Source organism: Protopterus annectens, chromosome 6.part0 (assembly GCF_019279795.1).
Source record: "Protopterus annectens isolate FY-2018-M chromosome 6.part0, PAN1.0, whole genome shotgun sequence".
Classification (NCBI taxonomy): domain Eukaryota; kingdom Metazoa; phylum Chordata; order Ceratodontiformes; family Protopteridae; genus Protopterus; species Protopterus annectens.
This window is the reverse complement of record NC_056737.1, coordinates 1674959591-1674973398: the sequence shown is the minus strand read 5'-3', so window position 1 is coordinate 1674973398 and position 13808 is coordinate 1674959591. Positions and strand designations below refer to the sequence as shown.

The 13808-nt window shown below is 37.4% G+C and overlaps 1 protein-coding gene across 1 annotated transcript in view; it reads right to left on the bottom strand.

The window, feature by feature from the left end:
• THADA (THADA armadillo repeat containing) overlaps positions 1-13808 on the bottom strand; it is a 3943996-nt gene that overhangs the window by 767184 nt on the left and 3163004 nt on the right. Inside the window, exon 32 of the mRNA XM_044073699.1 lies at positions 1172-1554. Within this exon, the coding sequence (XP_043929634.1) occupies positions 1172-1554 (383 nt within the window). The remainder of the gene's footprint in view (positions 1-1171; positions 1555-13808) is intronic.

Below are 13808 nucleotides of genomic sequence, written 5' to 3'. Positions count from 1 at the left end.
TGTATTAGTGAAGGAGGTTCCTAATTTTACTTTAAGGGATCTGTTGGAAAGAAAATCTTTAAACCGGAGTAGAGAGTCTGCACTAATGCCAGTTTCGAATAGTTTGTCTTGTAGCAGTGAGTGGTCTATTAGTTGTATGCATTACTACATATTACAATTATTCATAAGCTAGGCTGAAGCAGGAGGAAAAGCCAAATGAGTTGACCTCCTATGCAATGGCATAACCCTTGACTACTCTGCTGCTACCAAACAATAGCTCCATACCTCTCAACTGTCCAGATTTTTGCAGAATGTTCAAATAAACTGGCAGTTTTATTCACGTCAGCAACCTCTTTATCTTTCATTACTTAAATTTGCAATACCCTTCTCTCTACTATTAAATGTGGATACATAGGAACTGCAATGAAATATTACAACTCATGTCTGCATAGAAACCTTAATGGTATACTAATACTTATGTTCATATTGCCCTATTGCCAAAATCGTATAGCTTTTTATTTTTACACCATTGTGAAAAATATTTGTGTCATCTGTAAACTCTATTGTATATTTTCAGTTGTATTGACTGTGGAGATTTTCTCCCCGGGCCTCCACTGAAAAGGGGCTTGCTAGCCCAGTTGGACTATCCCGATCAACAAATGTAAAATAAAATAATAAATAATAATACAATTTTCCCTCATATATATCTGCCCATTCCTCATACATTTTTTGGTTTTCTAGCAAATTGTTGAGGATTGACGTCACAATAGACACTTGAGTTTATAATAGCAATATTTAAAATGTGTCCCTATTTTTGGGCTTTTGTCCCCCTTTTACTTTTGGCTTTGTCCAGATTTCTTGCTCAAAGAGGTTAACAGGTATGAATAGCTCGTGCGTGACAAGTGACGTTAAGTAATATCAACAGCTCAGCAACCTATCAGTTATGAAATTTGAAAAGGAGTTCTATACTAGTTTCTGAAAGGTAAAATTTAAAAAATAACAATCTGTCACCCACATACACTCCTCCTCAGTGTATGGCTAAGACAGTTAGAGCTGCCACTACAGTTGTTTATTTTAGAGAAAATCAATAAGTCATCCCTACATATTGTTAACATAACTGACACAAAGAAATAAGGAAATAATAAAAACAAAATATCACACAGACTCAGCATTATAAAACAGATGTACACACCTTACTGAGGCATTCTGGTTGCTTTTCTTCCATAGCAAGTGTAATCATGGTTTCCTGCATGCCAGAAACAAGACTCTGTGCATAGCCTTTTACTTCTTCCTCCAACAATGCCTGCAGGATCAACACACGTACTTCATAAAATTTATATTGCAGAAGTCGACAGAAAATCTGTGAGGGATTTAACTGATGCAGGACATCTGGAAGAGTCTCACAGGATGACTTGTGGTCAGCAATTACTACTATCAGTGATATTATAAGCTGTGTGATGCTCTGGAGATACTGCATTAAGCCAGGTGCAACTGAAGTGTAGCATACATCTTGCATTACTTCTGACTCTGCAATTATTTCAAGTGTATCTTCCCAGAATCCAGTAATTGCAGCATCTGAAACAGTAAAAGTAATAATAAGCGTCTTATTACAAACCAATAATGTCAAGCACTAGCGCTAAAAATGATGTCTCCACGGTTATCAATGAAAGTATAATTAATGATAATATACAATAACATAACATCATACCAAGGATCTGGAAAACATTTTGTGGCAAGTGAGAACAGCAAGGCTTTGATACGAGGTCACAAATCAGTGAGGCTACATGCAACAATTTGGCTATCACTCTACCATAAAAGATATAAGAAGTTACATCATTCTGTGACATCTGAATAATTTACATAATTTACTCAGTCCATGCCATACTGTCAGTTTACCCCTTCAACAATTATTAGACACACCAATTCACAAAAAAGCTGCAAGAATGTCGAATGGTACAGAGTGCAGGATGAGCCAAATATGGCTCTGCTAGGTAAGCTACTAATGTCTGTCTGTCTGTCTGTGTGGTCACAGTGCCTGCTGGGGAAGTCTCACTAGAGTGATCGATGCAGAAATCTTACAGTACGTTGAGCATGGTTTGGAATATACCCAAACAGCAATCAGGGTACCATTTTAATCAGTATTTATACACTGTATGCTTGAATACTCACATGAAATTATTACTCAAAAATGCACATATCCATTTCTATAATAGATTTCATTGTAAAGTTAAAACAAAACACTGATGAAGAAACAGTGAGCCCTGTTTTTGGACAATGCAGTCAAAGTTATTGACATGATCCTCATTTCTTGAAGCATGACACTTTAGCTTCTCTCTTTTACACAGGGAAGATACATATTCAATTTCTTTTGAAACTGGGTATCAGTTTACTGTATTTAAATAACAGATGACTACATTTATTTACTTTTATGCTTTTCTTGGCCAGATTATTCCCACTAGGTCAGTGTCTTCTTTCCAGGGGAGATCCGAGGTAGTATTCTTAATAACTAAGGGGAAATTTGGCCAGAACATCAGGGAACTTTCCCCTACATTTTTTTTTCAAAAAATGCAGTAGGATCTTTAACATCACTTAAGCCAATCCCAACTCAAGCAGATCGGGTCTCATTTTAACATCTCATCCAAAGGAATATACACTCAGGAGTACAGAACCCCCTTATGCTGCACTGCAGTGTCAGTACTGGAAAAATTAATCCAAGCACCTATGGTGGGAAAACTCACAGCCTCCTGATCTTCCAGCATCAAAGGCATGTATGTGACCTACTGAGCTACTGCTGCTACTATATTTACATTCCAAATAATATCTTGCCATGCACAGAGTGGTGCGATTATGCTCCAAAATCAGGAAAAGGACAAAACTGTTAACCACTTCCCTAGCACAAGAACTGATCTTAACAGTGCTGAGAGGTGCTTAACAAAGAATCCCAGGCAAACTCTAGGCAAAGCAGAAACATAAGGAAAGAAACCCTGACATTCACCATAAGGAAAGGAACCCTGACATTTGCCATGATATATGGTGGGTAGTGGCTATGGTACCCAAGATCCATTCCACTGCCCACAAATAAATTATCTAAAAGTTTGATGTCTGCCAGGGGTACATCATGCCACGTTTGATAAAGTACAGTACAAAAACTGAGTCTGTTGCAACTCTTCCTTTGTGAGCCTCCATAGTCCTTCCAAATGAAGTCTGGTATATTCTGACAATGGTGCCTCAAATTCAGGCTTGTTACTATCATGTAACTCTTCCAAGCGAAGTCCAGTACTTTTCAACAGCTGTGGCTCAGATTCTGGCTCCCTGCTGCTAATTAATCCCACACTCCACAACAGCCACATCACAAACCTTAGCTGGAGTGGAAGCGTGGGCACTGTGGCCTTTCTCGTGCGATTGTCTTCATGTCCAGCTGCAGGTAGTTACATGTATACACAATACTGTATTGTCACAATCATCTCTTATTGAAACACCTGCTGACACATCGTCAAACACTTCCACCTGTGGGTTCACTTGACTCCCTTCATATTTCAAGTAAACACTAGCCATTGGTACCTGAAAATCCACCCCACTCCCAAGACCATAAAATGAGTAAACTTTATGGGAAAGTAATGCTCCCTTTTAAGCACTGCAAGCCTACGAGCAGTCATGTCCGATGCTGTATCCCTTTTGGTGACTATCTCTTTCTCCACTACTTAGGGTCAGACTTTTTTTGGTAGTAGGGTGCAACAGTTGTCTCCAAATAACCCACTGCTGTTGTAGGGATAACTCCCCTCCCCACTTTCTGCCTCCCATGACTTTTGCTCCCTCTTTGTCTCAGTAGCCTCATTTGGTTACAGAAGATCAGGGCATGATTTAGAACTTGTGACTTACCTATTTACCTGTGTATCCTGCTCTCACGACTGCAGCTGCCCTCCCCTGGATTCCTTTATACCCATGTATAGTGCTGTTACGCGGCAGTATGCAGTACAATGCTTAAAATGAATGGCTAGCCACACTATGTATCTACACATTATGCTGTTTCACCCAGTTCTAGAGTACAATGCAGCTCTCTGCATTTTCTGCAGCAAGTACTTGGTGCAGGATCAGAAAGTATAGGAGTTCACGGCAAGGGAGATTCAAGGGTAAGGCAATCCAAGCTACTCAGACAAATGGAAAGAATTATTGCTTTACTCTGCAAACAAGACTGCACAGTGGAATCTCTGTCCTGGTTTCAGGCCTATGACAGAACCAGCCTTGTTTAAATACCTTTTGCCTGCAGCATACAGCTAGAGGGACAAATGCTTGTACACACAATCTTAAGCTTAAAATAATTAACAGTAACAAGAGGGCAGATGCATACATCACACAGCTTTTACTACACCTATGGAATATACTCCCTGTGACTGGTAATAAAGTAATATTACTTGATAACTACTTTCAAAATAAAGCTCAATGTCTATTTGGGAAATAAACAGCACCACCACTAGACAACAGCAAAGTCAGTAGGTCAAAAGATCAATACATTCACCTATGAACTTGCTTAAAATACTGTATATAACTATACTCTTGATCTTACTACTAGTTTACTACAAGCTGTGTCTACTATTAATCTTCTCACCTCTTCACTGAAGCTCACATCTTACTAACAAGCAATACCTTTAATATTACGTGTGCACATCTCAACACCCTTTATCCTGCTCTTCCCAACCGTTGTCATCATAACTCCACACCCTTATCCAAATAAAGCATAAAGTGGCTACTATTTTCCACTATTTAAGTGTGCTATTCACTTAAAGAAACCATTTCTCTGTGTAAGTACTAACTAGTAACTGCAGTTCACTAATCAAATGCAGCATAATCCAGACGACCTATCTGAAAATGAATTCCTCTCCGACGTTCTGAATACTACCCTTTATGCATCCCATTTATTAATAACTTGTATTCTGTTATGCAATAATTACACTCAAACACTTCCTCGTCTTTTTTCGCATGCTTTTGCTCATGCACTTGCTGACCACTGAGCTTCCCCAGGCAGACTCGAGCACATTTATTCTGCTGAGGTGGGAATCTGCCTCATCTACAACAAAGACAGCCAGTGGGGGTGTCATTAAGGTTGCTTGTCTCCTTGCGAGCATCCCACCAATGAGGACATTTTATTAACCTTATCCTCTCCTCTGATAGTACCAGCACATAATAGCCCTAATTATTCATTAGGGGTCTTTGTGAATAGATTATTGAAGGATTCGCTATGGTCAGAAAACTATATATTAAAAGACTCCTGGGATTTTTTTTGTCTAAAATCAAACATGAATTTTTTACAAATACTTATAATTTTTCAACTATTGATGTTAATTGACCTTTTTACTTCAATTCCACAGAAGAGGGCTTACAACTTTTCAGGGAGGCCATTTATGAATTAAATTCATTGGAGAATTCATTAATTAATTTTGTAATAGATGTTATGGAAGTTGTGTTCTTAAATAATTTCATAATTTTTGAAGGGAGGTTCTATAAACAATTAAATGGAGATGCTATGGGTACCAGTTGTGCACCCATATACGCCATCTTGGTCCTTTACTCTTGAGAGAAACACCATATTTTCACTTCTAGTTTTAGGCAACAATGGACCTTGTATTTCAGATACCTGGAAGACACCTTCATTCTGTGGAAAAATGAAGACAGTCCTAGGATAGAATTTGATAATTTTATTAACAACATTTGTGGCTTTTTTAAATTCATGTGTACACACACTGATGATATGTTAACTACTTGGAGATCACTATTTTTAAAGACATGGAGAACCAGGGATTTAGTTTTTGATTATTAAAGACATGGAGAACCGGAGATTTGGTTCCAGATTATACAGGAAGCCCACCTTTTCAAATTGTTACTTGGACTTTCATAGTTGTCATCCTATATGGGTAAGGAGGAATGTTATTAAAGGGCAAATGGTTAGGGCAAGTAAGAATGTGTTCTGATATCACTGGTTTTAAATTGGAACTTAGGTCACCTCATACAGATGTTTAAACAAAGAGGTTACCCAGAATCTATACTCTTAGAAACAGGAGAACAAGTGTTAAAAGGTTGGGGTACCAAATATTGCCCATTATTAGGTACCTCAGAAGGTGTTATGAACACGGTACATGAGGTCACACCTGTTCTGTTCACTAATTCTATGGTAGTTCAGTTTGGTGACCTGTATAAGGATACTGAGGATATACTATCCAAAAATTGGGTCCTTTTTAAATCCAGTCCAGAAGTATACAAGACTGTAGAAGAAAAAACTTGTTTTGTTGTAAAAACAGGATGGAACCTTAAATTCTTGTTGGAGCATCCCTAGACCTCCCAGAGTATGATTCCCCTTATAAGGGGACTAGAAAATGTGGAAGATGTCAACAATATAAATACATTTTATAAGACGTACAAGTGGTAGTAGGTAATCCATTATAAAATGTTTCATTGCTGACAGGGAATTGTGGAAGCACATGTTTGGTTTATATAGCATGCATGGGATGTCAAAGTTTTTATATTGGTAAAATGGAGAGAAGTCCAAAACGTATCTATGAGCACATGAATGCTGTTGAAAAAGCTAACAGTAATAATGCCCTTTATAGACATTCCATGCAATGTCCAGGTGGTGTTAACTTATTATTTGGCATAGTGGATATTGTGAGAAGGGATGGTAGAGGAGGCTGGTGGGAGAACAGATTAGAAAGAAGTGAATTGGAGCTTAAGTTGAATGCAATAGTACCATCAGGTCTGAATGACAGTACCACCCTTCTGCCAGTTTTAAACTTTAAAGCTTTAAAGGTGTAACACATACTACATTAAATCTTCCTTTATATAATTTATCCCTGATATTTGTTTTGCATTTTATCAATGTTTTTATCTTATGGGGTATTTCAATCAAAATCATACCTCTCATGTGAACCTCATTACAAGGAATGTACCTCATTTTGAGGTCTTAAAAAGTTCATATTCCTCGAAGTTCCACATTGAAAGGGTCTGTCACGCATTCAGTGTTAGCACGTTTTTAGCTGCTATCCATTGTAAATATAAATAAGTCATATTAATTAATTAATTCATCAAAAGATCTTTTTATAAGTAGAACCAACATATTTTAACCATCCTATGGCCTTCCAAGTTCAGGTTTTCAGTAAGCTATTAGTATGTCTTCCACATTTTGCCCATTTGTTCCACATTATCAGGGCTAGTGGTCTTCATTTTGGAGATGGAAGGTTGAGAGCTATGATCAGAATAACATTTTTATGATAGTAATTGTTTTTATCTGACAATGTAATTGTTGGTTAATTGCTGTTAATTGAGTGAAGACTATTTAAATCACATTGCTTACTTGTTTTATTTAAATCACATTGCTTACTTGTTTTACTGGTTCTGTTGAAGTCCCCAGAACAGAAGGGACGGAAGCACTTGATCAGTTTTTACTATTTTTATAGTGTTCATTAAAGTTTTTTGCCTCACATCTGCACTTTTCCGTGTGTTGTTTAGTTTGTGGTTTGGTTTTCAGTGCACACGTTTTTCACACTATTTGTTTTGGTTCAGAGATCTTACAGTTATACCTAAACATAAATACATTTGCAGACACAGTACAATTTATCATGTAGATATATAACAATTTACTGTAGATTGTAAACAGTTCAGTCTAAAAATTCAAGTTTAGAGTTGTACATTACTAGCAGAGCAGACTAAGTTATACAAAAAACATAAACTACAGTAGTTTTGCTTTGTATGTATAGAACAATAACGTTTAAGTATGGGTAGTGAGACACAGGGAAGAGAGTATGATTGTACAAAGATAGTAGTAGATGCAAGGGTTATCAAAAGAGTATGGTAGGGAGGTTAATGTGATAGATATTCTATGAGGACAGGAGAATATTATAGTCAGAGATTCATCAAGGAGATGCTCTCTCACACCCAACAGTAGCATTATTATTCAAACCTGGATTCGTAAATATGTAATTTGTTGAAAGATATGTTTTGAAAAGAGGGCATCAATCACTTTAGTTAAAAATCTGATGTTCAAAGTTATTAATAAAAGGGACTGGAATTATTTTGTACCCATATTAAAGAATTAAAGGAAGATTTGTAGTACATATCCAGAATATCAGAATCAAAATGTATGAGTCGATAGGAATATTGAAGAAATATCTTATAAAAATTCCTTCATTACTACACATAGTCTGAATAGTAAAGCCATTAGGAATATTTTAGAAAAGAACTGGTTTATCTTAAAAGATGAATTTATTACTGGGAAAATGGGGGAGAAACCTGTTATGGTTTACTGAAAGGATACTAGTATAAAGAATATTTTGGAAAGACCGTTGAATGGTGTAAAGAATGTTACTAGGATTTTCAATGGGAACAACAATGGAAATTTTGTTTTCACATCCAAGTGTGGTTGTTATAACTGTTGCAAGTATATTTTAGTTGGTAATGGTTTTACTATTGAAGGGCATAAATACAAGCTCAAACATAAATTTAAATTTGAAATTAAATGTGTAATATATGCAGCTATTTGCCAAGTGTGTCCCAGGTTTTACAGCGGGAAAATGGAACATAAATTGAAGAACCGTATTTACGAACATATGTATGGGATGAAAAAAGGAAAAAGTGCAAATGCCCTTTATAAACATTTACACAACCATCCTGAGCATTCATTTAAATTTGCTATTGTTGAGAAAGTGCCAATGAACTGTAAGGGGGGTGTCCATGGCCAGTGTTTCTTGAGAAAATTGAATTATACTGGCAGCTATATTTTAATGCTAGCAGTTGGCTGGGACTAAATGATTACTGTTCCATTGCTTGCTTACTTAAATTAAAAGCATGGGCTAGATAGATCAGGCTTCATTTTTATTGGATGTTCCTATTTTTTTTTTGATAAGGAATAATTTTTAGTGTTTGTATTAATATGTATGAGTTAGCTTCTGATTTTATATGTTTAATGTTTGTATCTTACACTGACATATTTAAGGTTTTATCTCTTTAAATTAATTAAGGTTTGAATGGGCTTTTTAGATCATATGACTGACTGGGATAGGGTTATTTAAACTTTTTAACTTTGTATTATGGCATCTAAAGAAGCTTTGTAACATTAAAGATGAAAGTGTTCATCTGATATTAAAAGAAGTCATTGCAGTATCCAAGTGGCCTTGTTTCTCCAAGTATTTTTGTGTTTAACAGTTTGTTCTTGTCATTAACTTGTAACTAGAAGATCTGAAAACGTGCTCTTGTCTGAAAGGATAACACAACACTAAGAATACATGAAATGACTAGAAATACAACCATTAAAACCACATAAGTTTATTTTATTTATTTATTTTACATTTGTTTACCGGGCTAGTCCAACTGGATACATGTCCATTTTCAGTAGAGGCCTGGGGAGATAAACTCCAAGATTAAACTAATGTAACAGGAATACAAAGCAATACAGCAACATAAAACTAATACATGTTAAAAATACAAATACAATAAAGCTGCAGACTAACATAGCAGAACTAGCATCAAGGAGTATAGGCACTTAAAAATGCTAAAAAAATGATTACACACATTATTGCTGTAGGCTAGCATAGAATGAACAACATCAATAGAAAAACATGAATGCAGGTCTTGGCAATGCAGTAGTTTGAGAAGCATATATCTAAGGTACATAGTCTGACATTTATTCTACAGAAGTGTGGAGAAGAGATGAGAGGCTCTAACTAATTATTATGCCTATTTAGAACTTTACACATGTATAACATAGGTGGCATTAGTACAAAAACTGACAATGAAAGTGCCAGGAGCAGGTTTAGGGTTTTAGAAATATACAAAGTAAGTTTCATGTAATAAGAAAGAAATAAACTACAATATTAACTAAGAGGAGGGTTTATTTGCCCACTAGTGGGTTATAGAAGGGGAAAAAGCAGTATACTCTACAGTTAGTGTTAATCTGGGTTAGTACATGGGCATAACCATTGTGCTTTGAGGTGTACTTTTAGTTGGTACTTGAAGAGTAGTAATGATGAAAGTAATTGTAGGCTGCTGGGGAGTCTGTTCCAAATCTTACCCATGGAATTAGAGAAGAGGGAGTCCCTGCTTTCTTAAGGGATTTCTGAATGGTTACTTGTAATTTATTTGCTGAGCGAAGGGTAGCAAGATTTCTATAAGGAGAGATTATGCTACTAAGACTAGGAGTATTGTTGGTATGAAAGAGAATCTTATGGGTAATTGTAAGTTGCTGAAATAGTAGCTGGTTTTGGAGTTCTAGCCAACCTAGCTGTTTGGGTTCTATATGGTGAACCCATTGCAAATCTGGCAATGTTGTTGTAGGAAGTTGCCAGTTTGTTTATGTTAGTTGTGGAAAGATTTGTATAAATAGATGAAGCATAGAGGAGGGTAGAGATCAGGTGGGTATGGGCGATGGTGGTTCTGGCTTTAGGGGTAAGGAAGGATTTTATCCTATAAAGTGAGCCAAGTTTTCTGTTAACAGTTTTAATAGTAGTGTTAATATGTGTGTCAAAGTTAAGATTTTGATCAATTGTTACGCCGAAGAGCTTGGTGGTCAGGTCAAATGTAATAATAGTACCATTGCTAGATTTAACAGTAAGATCAATAGAGGGGGACTTCAGTTTGGGTGTAAATATCAGTAATTTCGTTTTTTTGGCATTTAGTAGGAGGCAACGTTGCAAAAAACATTTTTCAACTGAGTTAAATACTGTCTGGGTAATGGTTTGGAGCTCAGCAGATGAGGTGGCAGAACACACTAGTGTGGAATCATCTGCATATTGTATACAGGTAGCTTGAGGAATATTTAGCTGGAGGTCATTGATGAAAATAGAGAAAAGGAGAGGTCCCAAGATGGAGCCTTGTGGGACCCCAAGAGTAATAGGAAGAAGAGTGGAAAGGTTATTGTCCCAGGGGACAGCTTGCTGTCTGTTTTCTAAGTATGACCTAAACCACTGTAATGCCTGTGTGTTGAATGAGAGTTGTTTTAGTATGTCTAGTAGTAATTGGTAGTTCACCATATCAAAGGCTTTTGATTGGTCTATGGAGAGCCTGTTGTTGTTGTTGCGATGCTTACTGATGCAGTCAGAGAAGGATAGTAGGTCAGCAGTAGTACTATGGAAAGGCCTAAAACCATGTTGACAGTCTGATAGAGGATTATATTGGAGAAGGTGGTCAAGTAGCTGGCGGTAGATACATTTTTCCATTATTTTGGCTAGGGGGGGCTATGGGGCGATAGTTAGATATTTCGGTAGAGTTACCACCCTTGTCAAGAGGAATTATATGTAAGATTTTCCAGAGAGATGGGATAGAACCTTCAGTAATAGTTCTGTTGATTAGTATGGAAATAGGATAGGAAAGTACTTTAGCTGCGATTTGCAGGTATTCAGCTGATAGGAGATCAGCAGATGGGGTACATGGTTTAAGTTTAGTAAGTATAGTAAAGATGAAGGATGTAGGGACTGGATTTAGCTGAAAGGTAGGGGGATTTCTAGTCCTGGAGAATGGGAGGGTTGAGGTGACAGGAGGTAGGGAATTAGCAACAGATTGTACAGTTTCTGTAAAGAAGGTACTGAAGTTGTTAGCAATCTCCTTAGGAGTGCTTAAGGAAAGTCCTGAAGGGGTTGGTGTCTTGGAGTGGCTTGGGTGTAAAAGTCTATTAATAGCTGTCCAGAAAGTTTTTGGGGTTTGATGATGCTTGTCTTGGAGTTTAAAGTAGTAGTTTTTCTTATCAAGGAGTATAGATTTCTTTGTGGCATTTCTATAGTGTTTGTAGTTCTGATGATCAGTTGGGTTTTTAGTACATCTCCATTTAGACCAGATCTTATTTCTTAATAGGATTTTGTGTCTTGTCTCTTTAGAGAGCCATGGTGCTGCTTTACTTCTGGTACTAATGGAACAACTAGGCTAGGGGCATGGTATTCCAGTATTTGTAAGAATTTGGAGTTAAAATAGGATACTGCTTCCTCAAGGGGGAGTTGTTTTAAAGGAGACCCGTAAAAGGCTTGTAGCACTTTTTGGAAATTTACAGCATTAAAGTGTTTTTTATTTCGTATAGTTTTAAGGATGGTTTGGTTGGTTGGGGAAGAAGGTTTTATGCCTAATTATATAAGTGAGGAAGTGGTTGCTAATATCATCAGGAAGGGTATCTGCTATATAAGTGAGGGGATGTTTTTTTACTAGGATCCAATCTAAGGTACTCTCTTTGCTAGTGGGCTTATAGATTCTGGTTGGGGTGGTGATAAATTGAGAAAAGCCATACAGGTTTATATGGACTGAAGGTTTGTTAGAAGTACAGCAATTCCAGTCTACATTGAAGTCGCCAAGTACTATGGTTTCTTGAGGGAGCGAAGAAGAGAGGCAGCATAGGATATTTTCAATGGTGTTGATGTTATTGCCTGGAGGTAGGTAGGAGCAAATTATGTAGATAGATTTGCTGGTATTAAGCTGAAGTTGAGACAAGGATTTTTACGTGATTATCTAATGGTATGTGCAAGTCTACTGAAGATACATTTAGTTCAGATTTATACAGAATTGCTACCCCTCCACCCTTTTTAGTTGTACAGTCTAATCTTATTATACTGTACCCTGGTGGGATGACTTCATTATCTTTTGTTCCTGGTTTGAGCCAGGATTCTGTTAGACATGGGACATCAAAGGCATGTATGTCAAGTAGAGCATGTAGTTGGCTAATTTTATTGTTTAAGCTCTGTATGTTAAGATGAGCTATGAGTAGGGAGTTTGCAGTTTTGGTAAGGGTAATTGGGGTGGTATTTTGGGGCTGGTGAGGATTTAGTAGGGTGGTATTGTTAGGTCCTGGGTTAGGGTGAATATCACCGTGAAAAAGAGGGTGTTGTTGAAGAGTAAGTGAAAGCTTAAGGAGTTTGAAAAGAGTATATTGTGATTTTCTGGTTTGTTGGAGAGTAATATGGGCTAGCCTATGATACTTTGGGGAGAGGTAGGTTGAGGTAGAGGTGATGTTAGCATGGCTGTGGGTAGTAGGCTGATTGAAAGGTAATGTTTGTTTTAGAGGATGGAGGGATCCAGTGATGTGTAATTTCTCATACCAGGTAAGTATAAGTGGTATGAGTAGTATGTGTGTTGCAGCAAGAAAGAGGAGTACGTTTGTAAGTTTAGGCTGGTGTGATGAAGGCATGGTAGGAAGGGGAATAGTGTGAGAGTAGAAACAGGATAGATTAGAGAGCTAGAAAAGAGAGAGATAGTGAAGTAGGGGAAGTAGTGAGAAGAGGAAGGAGAGTAAGGGTGTATCTGTATCTAGTGATTAGGGAAATGTAGCGAGGTAATTGAATAATTGGGGGAAGGGGAGTATCTTATGAGGTATAAATGTAGGACCTCTGGGGTGGGTGGGAATTGGGGGTAGGGTAGGGGAGCGTAGTGAGCCGTCAGGGCGAACGGAGCGGGTTAAGCCAGGTAGTAAAAGAAATGCCAAGAAAAAACAATCAGTAAGAGTGAGAAATTAGGAGATAGGTTTGTAGAGGTGTAGGGTAAAGTATAAAGGCTTCCAGGGATGGATTAGGGGTGTCAGAGGGAGTGCAGAGTGAAATAATATCTAGAGAGGACACTAATTAATGAGGGAGGTTAGTAAGCAGAAAAAGGCAGGGCACACCAATAAGTCAAAGCAGGTATGAGTGGAGAAGGACAAAATAGGGCAGAAAGCTAAGAGAGTAATGCCACCTGATGGCCGGACACTTAATGGCAGTTGGAGAGATACAGAAAAATGTTCCCCGAAGGGAGATATCAGGCTATGGACAATAGAGGAAGAAGTAACCTTTTTGTATTAAATGAGCCTGTGAGGATGTGTCTTGAGTTTATTACAA